Here is a 13,798-nt window from a genome sequence, read left to right as displayed (position 1 = left end):
CTAGCGCGCTAACCACGACACTATGGAGGCGGAGTGATTTTACACTCTGATATTTATTTTATATGCTGATTTAAGTGATCACTCTATAAACTGCAATTTTCCGTTCTCGAAAAACATCTTCATCTCTACTAAGATATCTATAAAATCTTAATAACAATTCCTTGGAGCTTCATTCCGGGATATGTGAAGAGAATTTTTGATATACATAAAATACAAGTCAGACTTCACTGTAAAGTGGTTAGCGTGTTTTACTTTCATGGTAGAGGTCCCAGGTTCGATTCCCAGCGAGGTGTAAGGTATAATTAATTTAAAAGATTTTTTATTTAATATTACCCTGGACTGTACCTAAAATGTGGGGTTGTTTACCTTGCTTCATGTGATTAACAATCAATTCAACAATGCGTCGGTATAACAAAGTGCCCTATGCACCATTGGATGCAGATAATGATCAGGAGAATAAAAAAAAGAATGTATGAATTGATCAATAAAAGAAAATGTATGGAAAAAAATTGAATGTGTCAATAAGATATGGAAAGTACAGCATTATAGTAAGACATATCTCACTATATTCCCACATATTCGAGTCTCTAGACAGCTACCACATGCATTATTCATAGACTTAAAGATGGAGATCAGAATGCCAAGTTCGGAATGAAAAATGCTAATTACTCACAACCAATCGACGAAATAACAACGTTTCACATCTAGCTACACAGTTATTCCTGCAAAATAGTGGTAATTTCAACTATTCACGATTTATATAAGAGATTTTAACACCGTCATACACTCGTGGTCCGATGTCTGCGGGCCTCGCGCAAACGTCAAATATATTAAATTCACTCGAATAAACAGACAAATGCAATTCAACACTTTTAAAACGAGCAAAAGATCGAGAAATTTTGATACATATGTTTTAATCCGGGCGGCCGAGCGGGTATGACAAACTAAAACGGCAAAAAAATGTCATTTGACATTTAAAAGTGGCCATATAACCGTGGAGAAATAAGTGAAAAGCGAGCGAAGTTTTGCAATTTATTGAAAATGTTCCAACTGAAAACGTTCACGCTAGTTTTAACTACAATTTAAAACAAAGGCGAGACGAAAACAATGACTTTATTTTATGACAGATTCCGACGGCGTATTTCGACATCTGAAAGTGCAAGGACTTTTGCGATATGCCACGAATTTCGCGTATTTAGCTCAATATTGAAAACAAAATCGGAGACTTGCCTTTAAAACACACTGTAAAAAAACGACACGATATTTTTTCGGAATAATTTTACTATGGCTTTAATCGCTCGCTAATCTAACCTATATTTTTTTTAGACAATAGAGAGGACATTATGCAAATCGATAAAGGGCTACTGCAACTGAATTAATACACCAGAAAATATTCACCTTTCATTATATTTACTAGTTTAACATCTTATTCGGCTTCGCGTCCGGGATTCGCAATTAAATATGTTCGTCGAGCGCCCCGCAAATCTCCCCGCTAGAGTAAAATCCAGACGAAACCATTTCCCATTTTTCACTATGGCTGACTAAGAATAATGCACAAGAACACGGACTATGTCTATTATTAAAACGACTCTTCCCGTCGATCGGGACGGCGGGAGTATTATCACAAAACTTGTTATTTAAACTAAATTTACAGTTATTATCAACATTTCGTATTATTGCTAATAATCAGTAACAAATTGTTTTAGGTTATGTTTTTGTTTTCGCATCTCTAGCGGACGATTGTGCAACTACTAAAATCGACTAGAGGCGAGTCGTTCAAGAACGGACCGACTCATTGAGCCGAATCGTATATTTTTATTGAATCCGATTTTGTTTGCAGTCACTAACGTGTCTACATTCTATGTAGTTTTAAAAGAAACAACGCATAATATTGGATATATCAGTACCTATCGTGCCGATACACCTCCTTATCGACATGTACGATTAATCATATGTTATATAATCCTACAAGCTATTATAATTCATAAAACCACCATTGTCTTGTTATTTTTACGCTTTATAACTAAATGCGGGGGGGAAATATCCCTCAATATAATTATATGTTTTACGTTTTTTAATAAAAGTAAATAAAGCCAAATTTGCGTGCATTCTCTGATTGAACATATTGGAACCAGTTCAAACTGAACGAAAAATCCATGCAAAAAGGAATTAATCGGATCCTCGCCTTGTATATCCTACCATCATAAATATTTAATTATAATTTTTACGGTTAATTAGGGTCCCTCTCTTCCGAAATACTTAAAAATCGAAGCCAATCAATATCACCATTATTACCACTGATAATCATTCATTATGTTCACAAACATTTTCAAACACAATCCATTTCAATACTAACGACTGAGAGAATCAAAATTTATATGACGGCTTTTGTACCATGAATGTGGATGTATAAGTAGGAAAGTGAAAATCTCTATGGAAAAACAAAGAAATAACACATATTTTTTCTTCTTTTCTATCGACAATCTATTCTGCCATCATATAATAACACCACACACAAAGCATATAATAACACCACACACAAAGCAAATGGGATAAGAACTTTCAACACCTCTAAAAAAATATGAAGTAAAAATATTGTGCAGTATCGTCATATATGTGTGGTGTGCGTTGATAATTTAAAAAAAATGTTAATATCAACGCCACACACTTCTTTGTAGAGCTTTCGCTTTCTTCATCTAATTATTTGATTTTACTATTCCATGTAATTGAAATACTACGCTGCATATCCCGAATATGTGTATGCAACTCAATTATCCGGTTCTATGATCCGGATAAAACACTTTTCTGAGTATTTGAACGGGGTAGCGATAAAGATCTACCCGGATCTCCATCGCTAAAATCGACCATTTTGCTAACTTCGGAAGCCACACCTCTTCATTCATTTGAATAAACTTCTCTCTGTCGTAAAAATGAGCGAAACGGATATATTATTTCCTTTCACAACTGCGAGGCTTTTTCAAAGAATACATCTTTGAGATAATATTGATTACTTACTTATAATATTTTAATAACACTATAAATTCTGCATTAATATATTTACCTTTATTCATTAAAAAATCTCTTTTATAGAAATTAATTAAAAAATAAATGCTTTAATTTTCATGGTGGTTTTGTGATGATTTTTTGGTAAAAATTAATTTCAATTTCAATAAAATTTTAATTAAAATATTTGAAAATATTATTCTGGAGAAGATAGTTATTTATTTATATTTTCATTTACTCAACTTTTTTACAAGTAAAAAGGGTTACATCTTTTTCCTCTACCAGAAATAACTCTTTGATATTAAACATTATTTTTTATATAGTGGTAATATTTTCAAACGGCATTCCATCGGTGCCTTGTCTATCGCATATCACCCGTAAAGTTTCTGTAGTAGAAATACAGCGTTGCCAAATTTTACAATATACGACCTTTCATTTATTGCGTTCTCTTTCTCTCCCATTACAAAAATTCACTATGAAATATTAATATTTAAATTGCTGATACAAATAAAGGGGATTATTTAAATTTTGGATACAACTAATAAAAAGTCGCATGGTGTAATATTAAGAAAATTAATTTTTGACGGATTTTTAAATTCCGATGGTGTATTAGTTGTTAAACGGCTTCCGAATTTAATACATGGCATGGGTTACCGTGTTACGCTAAAATGCATTATTCGTTATTTCCCGTAGAAACTCTGTTGTGATGTATAAAGAAAAATTAATTGTATATTCTACATGAAATTAACTATCATTTGACTATTCATTCATAAGTAATTAACTCACGGCAACTAATATATTGGCTAAAGAAATTTAAAAATAAGCGGCAACAGTGTCCGTTCACGACATACCAAAATGACTCTCGGATCAAGTTGAACATTTTAAACAAAATATATTTCTGTTAATAACGAATAATTTAAAAATATGTTGTTATCAAAAATCTTCAATTATTTTATTATGTCATCGGTTTTATTCATAATTCGTTCGAAGCTTTTGATTAATTTGTTATTATTTTTATTTAATGACTATTTTGACCAGAGCGTCATATTGTACGCAATGATGGAGTCGTCGTCGGTAGGACATGTAAACTTCTGAAAACTCTGTTTATCGCGTATATTATTACGTTTTTGTCCGGAAACCGAATAATTCATCGCGAATAGTTTAGTGTCCGCCGTAATCGTACGCGATATCGCAGTTTCGTCGAGTTTTCGCGAGTGTTTTCGGAATAGTGCGCAACAGTTTCGGAGTCACCAAAATATTTTCGAAAGTGAGTGGATTATCAACACGGAGGTGGAATTCGAAGGTTTCGCCGTCAACAATCGCCGAGAGGATCTGAATTTATCCGTTTCGGATAAGTTTCTGGCCGGGAATCGGTCCGAAAAGGGCGTTATTCCGCGGGCTTTGTTTCAGACGCGCGTAATTTAGTAGTCGCTCGGGAAAGGTCATGCCCCTGATCTTCCCGGCTTGAGATTCGGGGTTTCCGAGGCCGATGTCGCGCGATAGAAGTCCGACGATCGCTCCGGGGCGAAGGAAGAGGCAGCGATAGGTCCCGGAGGGTTCTAACCTTAAAATCGACACGCAGAATTCATGGTTTTACGCGACAAGCACCGCCCGGCGGAGTCCTCTCGTACCGCCATGGAGCAGCCCGCCAAGAAGAAGCAGCGGACGGAGGGTCCGGGGGCGGGGGCGGCGGCCGGGGGCTGGCTGCCGGCCGGGCTGCAGGAGCGGCTCGCGGCGCGCTGTCTGTGCGGGCTCGCGCTCAGCGCTCCGGCCGCGCGCGACCTGGCCGGCTGGCCGCCCGACCGCCTGCTGCTCTTTCTCTCCAACCTGCAGCTGCTGCTCGACGTGTACCTCAAGCAGAACCGCCAGGGCAGCGTGTGTCCGCGCATCATGGACGCGTGCGACGCGCTCGTGCGCAACGAGCACGACTGGTTCGGCGCCGTGGTCGGCCTGGCGGACCACCCGGACCGCTTCGTGAACTTCGTGGCCTGCCGCGTCGTGTCCAGCTTCCTGGTCGCGGCCAAGGACAACGTGGACCACGACTGGCTGCGCCGCGTCACCGAGAACGTGTACCTGTTCGACACGGTGGACTCGGTCACCATCCGCAAGATTAACTTCAGCCTGGATGTCATCAAGCGCGTGGTCGAGTGGAAGGACGCCGAGCAGCACCCGCTCGAGGACAGCGCCTACATCCACTCGGCCGGCCCGGCTCCGGGCTCCGGAGGCGCGGCGCCCGGCGGCATCAGCGCCGCGCTCCTGCACGACGCCGCCTCCACCAGCCGCGAGAGCGTCTCGCACGCGCTGCAGAGCGCCTTCTCCAACCTGCACACGACGTCCGGACCAGCCGCGCCCGCTCCCCTCCCCGCGCTGCCCCCTGCGCCCGCGCCCCGCGGAGACCCCCCAGGGTTTACTCCGAGCGAGCCCGGCGCACTACCCAACGCCGTCATAACGAGAGATCACTCCCCCGACAGCCTGCCCGACCCGCGCGAGTGCGCCGCCATCACCGTGACGGACTCCGAGTCCTTCGACACGTCGCACGTCAAGTGCCTCACCATCAAGTGTCTGGAGCTGCACTGGCCCTCCCTGGTCAGGAACATCAAGCGGCTGCTGACCGACTACCTGGGCATCTCCAACGCGGAAAACTGCATCCTCACCTTCCTCTCCCTGTGGGAGAACATCATCAGCGTGAAGGCCAACCTGTCCGTGGTGGACACCAAGCCCTTTTACATGGACCTGCAGGGCTTCGTGGAGCAGCTGAGGTACACCAACCTGCCCCCTCTCATCTACACGCAGCTCCTCAGCCTCTTTAACGAGGTCCTGTGCTACGGGTCCACCCTGGCTCTGCAGGACATCCTCCCGGAAGAGACGTGCACCCTCGCGCACAGCGTAGTGAGATTGGTAAAAGACTTCAGACTGTTGAACGACATTCAGATCCGCCACAGTAGAACGGGGTTCGGGTTCGTCGGGTACGAGAGCCCCCTGGTCGTCACTTACGGACTCGGCATTCATTTCGGCGCCCCTCCCGCGAGCCTCGTGGACGCTTCGTACGGACAGCTCGAACCCGACCACACTCGAACCGTTCTCCAGAGCGTGCGGCCCGACGACAGAACCGCGCGATCCGCCATCGCCAACCAAACTGACAAAACCATGCTCCAAAAGATGGTTCTGCTCGTTTTAAAGTCGGTCGCCGTCACCGTCAAGGAGATGCGATGCGACTCTTCCGACAGCTCCATAGACTCGACGGACTACAACGCCATTCAGGACATGCAAATGGTGGAGAGATCCATCCGGGATGTGCTTAAAAAATTAGACTTTTTCTTAAAACACGCCTTGGACTTTCTGCCCGATAGCCCGTTCACCAAGATACTGATCCACTTGTTCAGCGAGCAGGACGACTACCTGATAGAATCCATGGTGTGCACGCTAGACATAACCGTGGGAATAGTGTATAGAAACGCAGTTTTCCCCGACTTGATACCCATGCTCAATCCGATCTTGACTTTCATAGAGTTTTTAGTTGTAGTGTCCCACGATTCGGACGTCCTCTTGGACTACCTAGTGAGTAACGAGACCTGTTTCCTGCTGTATCTCTTGCGCTTCTTGAAATACGTCCGGAGGAACTGGCCAAAGTTTGTCTCCTGCCAGTGGGAGCACGACGGCGCGGGGTCCCGGGTGCTGGACGGCACCATGACCGTCCTCATTCGGTTACGGCGCCAGATCAGCCGGCTAGTCTCCAAGTCCCTCTTCCCCTACAACATCAGTCCGGTGCTCCGGCTCCTCGAAGACTGCGAAGCCCTCTACGAAGAGAACGAACACAGCTGAAAACGACGGACAAAAGTTCAACAAAAACAATTAGTGTAAAGGAATTATTTCTAAATTAGCGAAAAACATTCGATATTACGTTATGTACTAATTTTATCACTTTCTGTTCTATATACATATTTTTAATATTGCAATTTAAGATAGTTATTTATGATTTAAAAAAAAAATAGGAAATTATTTAAAAAAATATAACGACTATTTTCCGAAATTATTTTTTAGACTATTTAAAAATTTACTGTATGTATTATTCGTTAAATCGTGTTCTGTATATCCGACATTGTTTAAATTTTTATTTAGAAGATGTAATTTTTGGATTAATTATTTATTTTTTCATAAAACCTCTTCAGTTTACACTAATGGTAAACTTTGTTCAAAATGTGCAGTGCAATAATGGTCTATATGTTTGCATACGAACCTACACTTCTCACGATCGCGATATAGACACATTTTTAGGTTAAACTGTGTTATATTTTCGAGTAGCGCAACGCCCTAAAGATGTCCCCTTCAAAAGTTAAGAGGAATAAATCATCAATACAGTTTTGCCTAGAGATATAATTTAACCAATATCTATTACGGTAGACGCTCTCTCAACCGACCTTGACGCTACAGACCCAGGGGCCGGATGACGAAAAAGCCGGTTAACCAGTTGCCAGTTTATCCCTTACGTGACTCGGGCAAGGAGTTTGTGTTGCATTGATGAGTACGAGTGCTGCTCGGGCAAATCCTATTCCAACTTGGTGGTATTAATTTGCCTGACCCAAATATATTTTGTCCGCCTCCATAGTGTAATGGTCAGCACGCTCGGCTTCCGTTCTGGAGGTCCCGGGTTCGATTCCCAGGGGGGTCAAATAAATATTAAGGGATTTTTTCACTCTGATGTTTATTCAATATTACCTTGGACTGGCACCTGAAGCGGAGGGCTGATCACCTTTCCTTCATGTGTTTACGATAAAAATAATACTACATTTATATGATGCAGTGTCCTATGCACCATTGGGGTGCGGAAAAGGGTTAGAAAAATATATTTACGTATATGTTTTTATTGACTAACCCGAGCAGTGTTCGGGTAGTCCTGTTTCGAGTTGTTTGGTGATGATTTCCTTCACCGACAAATTTTTTCGCTAAAATTTGACTGTTAAATGGTTCAAGAGAAGGAGTGAAAAACACATTTAAAAAAAAACACTTTCGCAAGGAAGAAAAAAACATTTTTATTTTTCAAAACACTTTAAACTGTATTAGAAACTTACACATTAAAAATGAACATGTCGCTCACACTTTTCAACTACGTCAAATATCAAAAATCGTCAGTTTTCAGTTGTGTATGTTTTCAAAATGCCCAGAAAATGTACTATATCCCAGCAAAAGCGGCATATTTTTAACTTAATATTTACCCGCTACAGAGCAGAAAGTGTTGTTTTTGCATTTTGAAGAAAAGGTATTGTTTAATTATTTTTTTAAATATACTAAATATTTTTCAAATGGAGAAAAAACCTTCAGGTTTACCTAAAAAGATCTGTTGCACAGTAAAAAGTTCAGTAAGTGGCTTGATATTTATTTTTAATACATTTTATTATATTCTTAAACTTTGAAAACGATCTGAAATATCAAGTTTTTTATAAATGATGTTGTTGAAAGGAGTGAGTGATGTCACAAACTGTAAAAAATATGTACAGAAGAAAGCCACACATCACTCCAAAAATTAATTCCTAGAAGAGGCCGGTTGAGAGAGCATCTACCGTAACGTAGTAAATCAAAGCTGAAAATAATAATAATATTAGTCCTCTAACTGCGAAAGATGAAACTGGAAGCTAAATTTCTCCAATTTGTACATTTTAACCGTTAGAGTGCTGAGAATCCATGTATCAGTATTTTTTTACCAAAAGCGCGGCCGTCAATATACCGACGATGATGCCAGTGTATTTTGGCGGTCAAGCTGGGAGCTTCTGTCGTAGAATGGGCGTTTCTTAAGCTCCGATTGGTCAATAATATTCACAATTATTTTTTGTGAAATCGAAATACGCTTTCTGTAAAAACCAATTGTTTTCATGTCCAATAAATTTTAAACAGAATTTTAAACATTTTTGAAAACAAGGTTGTCAATAATTTCTTCTTCTTCAAACCCTCATCTGCAACCGGTGGTGCATAGGGCACTGTATCATATAATATAAACGCAGATAACTTGATCGTTAACACATGATGGAAACCGCTTCAGATACCAGTCCAGGGTAATATTGAATAATAATAATAATATTAGAGTGAAAAAATCCCCTATATTTTTTTGACCCCACCATGGGAATCGAACCAGGAACCTCCAGAGCGGTAGCTGAGCGTGCGGGCCATTACACTACGGAGGCGGACTCCAACAATTTTAGCATACATATAAGAAAAAATCTCAGCACTTGAACGGTTAAATTAGGTTTCTTCTGAAATATAAGAACATTATTTTTACCTTTATTGCAATTTTATTTGCACAACTATACGTGAATCAAAATCTGGAATAGCAGCTTGGGACACCTCTCTGCTCCTAAAAGCGCAACTGTTACAGCGCTTGTGCACTATACGGAATTTCTCTAAATTTTTATGATAAAACGGATAATTGGCTTGTGGTTTTGGCCGTCTTCCTTAGGATCGGTGTCCTCTATCGATGCGTGATCATGGTGCGCGTAAATTAGATCACGCTTAACTGTCGTAGTCACTTTTATTTTTTAAAAAAACGGACTACCGGACAGTAAAATTCTGTGTCGTGCACAAGCGCTCTTAGGGCGCTTGTCCTGTACTTGGAATTTCACCGTCCGGCAGTCCGGTTTTAAAAAATTAATGCGACTACGACAGTTTAGCGTGATCGAATTGACGCGCAACGTGTTCACGCACCGATCCGAAGGAAGTTGGACAAAAGCACAAGCCAATCATCGTTTTAAAACGCTAACTGACTATTAAATTAGTAAAATTCCGTGTGTAATTCCGTGTAGTGGACAAACGCCCTTAGTGTATTTCTAGGCTAAAAGTGTTTCCTTTCCATTTTTTAAGTGTGTTACCAAACCTTATTATTGTCTCATACTGGAAGGCAATCTTCAATAGTTTTTGCTGTATATAAATGAAAATGTAATAATGATTATTCTTGTAATTATATTTTAAATAATCACTGAAATTTAGTAATTTATTTCAGTTTATGTAACGGTCCCGAATTTGGAATGAGCGAATATTTATATTATTTTTAGTTAAATTTTTAAATCTTAGTTTATTTTGTCGAAGAGATGTGGATATTTCAAATGTCTTAATGAACTCTTTTTAAGTAATCCTCAGTAATATTCTTCTTCTTCTTACTTGTATCCGCACCCGATGGTGTATAGGGCACTGCATAGTGTAGAAGCAGTGTTTCTTGATCGTTAAATACACAAAGGAAAGGTGCCTGTCAGCCTTGCGCTTTAGGTACCAGGCCAGGGTTTTGAAAGCTGTCCCACTGCATTCCCAGATCTGATACAGAAGCATCTAGGCTTCCTGACAGACCTTCTCTTGCAAAGCAATTTTTTTTTTTTTACCAAGTTGCGAAATTTATTGAAAATGTTAAACAAAATAAAATTGGATCCCGATTTTACTGTGAATTTACATTTAAAAGCTTTCAATATCCCTGTCACTGCCAATCTAAATAAACATAAATTTGTAAATCCACCACCAAATTTTCTAGAAGTGCCCCGGTGTAGCCAGTGAAAAGGATTCGTATTTAGTTCAGTTAGTCGGTAGATCCGATTCTGACCCGACGTTGGCCGGTACACAGACGCCTCACGATATCTTCCGTCTTACACATGCTCCGGATATCGGTGTTTCTAATGCGGTCTCGCAATGTGTTTCCGTTTATAGGTCGGAGAGTTTTCATTTCGGAGGTTCGAAGTCGAGATTTTGTTCTAGAAGTATCTGCTCTTGCCTCAATCCCATGAGCGGGGATTGGTCGAACACATGTTTTGTATATCTTCATTTTACTTTCTATTGTCATGTGTTTCTTCCTCCACACCAAGTTTCAGAGGCATCTAGATATAGCTGCAGCCTTGTTGATTTGTTTTTGAGTCTCACTATAGAGATCACCGTAGGTACTATTGCTGACACTATCCAATATTATACAACGATATGTTTGAAATTTCCTTAAAACAGAGTGACAGGATTGTGCCTGAGATGAAGTAAAACTTGAGGATTTATGGTCTCTCAAAAACCTGTGAAAACCGGCAACGACAAGCCAAACGATCTGAATACGGTCCTACCGGCCCCAAACTAAAGAATCGCAGAATTTTTAGAATACGCTATCCATTAAATAGATGATGATCAAAAATTTAACAATAATAACGTACAAATCCTAAAAATAGTTTGTACAAAAAGTCATAAATTGCAACATTTTGAAACAATACAAATTCATAAAAATATAAATAATAATAAACCCATAATTGCCAATATGACAATGACTAAAGCCTCCCCCCTATTGCTATGTTCCCACTGTTTTTTGACTTTTGATCGTTGAGAATTAGACACTTAGGCTTACCTGAAAAGGGTGTTGAATTAGAATATAAAAATCAACTAATTTTATGTTTTTAAAAAAAGCGTTTGAAATATCCACATTTTTCTGCAAAATAATATCAAATTGGAAAAGATCTGTCGTATTTATTGTAGCCAAAATGATGGGAGTACGTTTTTCCTCGTTAATATCTTTGTAATGGAATCTGGTAAACCATATTGGGCTGCTATCAGCACCCAGTACCCAGTACGCTACCAATGCATTGTTGAAATTCGTGTTCACTGAATTCCTCATTTCTACGTCAATAATAATTATAATAAATTTGGATAATTTATATAGCACCATCTTTGTAAAATACTACCTCAAGGGACGCTTATAAAGACATACGTGACACCATGTAAAAAAAAGTATACTAACATAATAATCAATTATGGTGGGTAGGTTTCCTTCTTCAAAATTCAATTCAGGATATTAACCGTTTTACTGCTGAGGCTTTTTTCACATATCGCTCACTCCTTTCAAGAACGTCATAAATCAAAAATTGACAATTTTCAGTTGTGCACGTTTTCGGAACGCCCATAAAATGTACTATATCCCAGCAAAAGAGGCATATTTTTAACTTAATATTTACCCGCTACAGGGCAGAAAGTATTGTTTTTGCATTTTGAAGAAAAGGTATTGTTTAATTATTTTTTTAAATATACTAAATATTTTTCAAATGGAGAAAAAACCTTCAGGTTTTACCGAAAAAGATCAGTTGCACAGTAAAAAGTTTAATAAGTGGCTTGATATTTATTTTTAAAACATTGTATTATATTTTTAAACTTTAAAAACGTTCTCCTGAAAAATCAAGTTTTTTGATTTATGACGTTCTTGAAAGGAGTGAGCGATATGAAAATTGCAGAAGGATTTTAGAGAAAAAATGATGTTTCAATTAAGTGTACACAAAATTGTGTACATTATCATTATTATTTTCACCGCGATATACTTTTTAAAAGTTTATTTATGATTATTATTGACAAATTAAAAAGACTTGTGCGCGACACGTCTACACAGGTCGATATCTAAAATCAAACTGAGAAATAGTGGATATTTCGACAGTACGTAGTTTTAGCGCAGTAATAAAGCGTCGATATATCGACGGTCCGCAGTAAAACGGTTAAAAAAAATTAAAAACCATTATTTCTTGTATCTTATTTTTATGTAAAAATTCTTTAAAAAAATCAAAGGTAACAAAAATTATTTCACACACCTCTTTGTGCATAGTATTGAGTAGTAAGTACCTGCGAGGGATGTAGGAAATTCCAAATTATTGTTAGGCATTGTTGAATGGATGTTGGATTTTTTTTCTTTTTTTTTTTACACCGTATTTCAAAATCTTGTGAAAGGGGAGTTCAGAGTATAATACAGTTTCTCGAATGCACTCACACATCTTGTTAATGTGTTGATTGGCAGTTTTATTTGATGATGATTACTGATTGCCAAATCAATTAACAAAGATTACTTTTAATAAAAATAAAACTGATTTTTAAAGACCAGTTAAAAATTACATTCATTAAAAAGTACATAAACATATATATATATATATATATATATATATATATATATATATATATATATATATATATATATATATATATATATATATATATATATATATATATATATATATATATATATATATATATATATATATATATAATATATATATATAAGTTGTAATAAAATATTTATAGTGATTTTAAAACAAAGTTCCAATTATAAAATGGAAAATCACAAAGTTAGCGCTTCAAATATAAATATATATTTTCAATTGTTCTAAGTATGATGACGTAGAATTAAAGATATCTAGGTCTTTCGAACGCTCGGTAAGCTCCTTGCAGTATAGGAATTGATTCACTTTTTCATTTTCATTAATGAAACGAACGAATCCGAGTATACGTAGCTTCTGCCGCTAATGTCAGTGGACTTAAATTTTAGTTTTCGTAATTTCGCGGAGCACTGGTTAGAACCACTATTATTTTTTGACATCTCATCAAAGGTGAAGAAGAATATGGTAGTCTGGGCATTTACGGGGCTGAAAATAGCCCCGCAAACGCCCAGACTTCCATATTCTTTTTCGTCTTTGATGAGATGTCTAAAAATAATATGAAAATAACTCCTGTAATTGGAGATAATCCAGATTTTGTGAACAAGTATTTATACACACTCAAAACGTTGTAAGAATCACTATACTTGGAGACTACTACAGTACTTGTACGACAGCTCTTTTCCAACAGCATAAAATAGTATATTAAATTATGCCAATAATATCGATGGACTGACGAAATTGTATTTTTATATTGTGTACATTGTTTTATTATTGTTAAAACATGCTATTCCTTGCCACTTATCACTAGATAATTATTTAAAATTAAATATACATTCCGGCCACTGCCACCTATACAAACTGTCGGCCATTTTAAAGTGCCT

At 38.2% G+C, this 13,798-nt stretch overlaps 2 protein-coding genes across 8 annotated transcripts in view; one reads left to right on the top strand and one right to left on the bottom strand.

Annotated features, from left to right (window-relative positions):
• The window catches only part of gek (serine/threonine-protein kinase gek), a 93,033-nt gene extending 91,281 nt beyond the window's left edge, over positions 1 to 1,752 (bottom strand). For 4 of the 7 annotated variants that reach the window (XM_088272065.1, XM_088272067.1, XM_088272068.1 and 1 more), the window contains exon 1: positions 1,399 to 1,752. The gene's annotated coding sequence lies outside the window, so the exon portion shown is untranslated. Of the gene's footprint in view, positions 1 to 673; positions 1,373 to 1,398 lie in introns of those variants that run through there. The other 3 variants (XM_088272066.1, XM_088272069.1, XM_088272072.1) reach the window with 1 other exon arrangement.
• A 2,298-nt stretch (positions 1,753 to 4,050) lies between these two features.
• On the top strand, positions 4,051 to 12,888 carry lin (protein lines homolog). The gene has a single exon (XM_088272039.1). The coding sequence runs from the start codon at positions 4,591 to 4,593 to the stop codon at positions 6,823 to 6,825; it is 2,235 nt and encodes a 744-aa protein (XP_088128165.1). The 5' UTR covers positions 4,051 to 4,590; the 3' UTR covers positions 6,826 to 12,888.
• The last annotated feature ends 910 nt before the right edge of the window (positions 12,889 to 13,798 follow it).

The sequence above is a fragment of the Brachycentrus maculatus genome, unplaced genomic scaffold (assembly GCF_059751285.1).
Source record: "Brachycentrus maculatus isolate JH-2025_06_01 unplaced genomic scaffold, ASM5975128v1 h1tg000475l, whole genome shotgun sequence".
NCBI classification, from domain to species: domain Eukaryota; kingdom Metazoa; phylum Arthropoda; class Insecta; order Trichoptera; family Brachycentridae; genus Brachycentrus; species Brachycentrus maculatus.
Note: the sequence above shows the minus strand (reverse complement) of the source record. Positions and strands in the feature narration are given on the sequence as shown.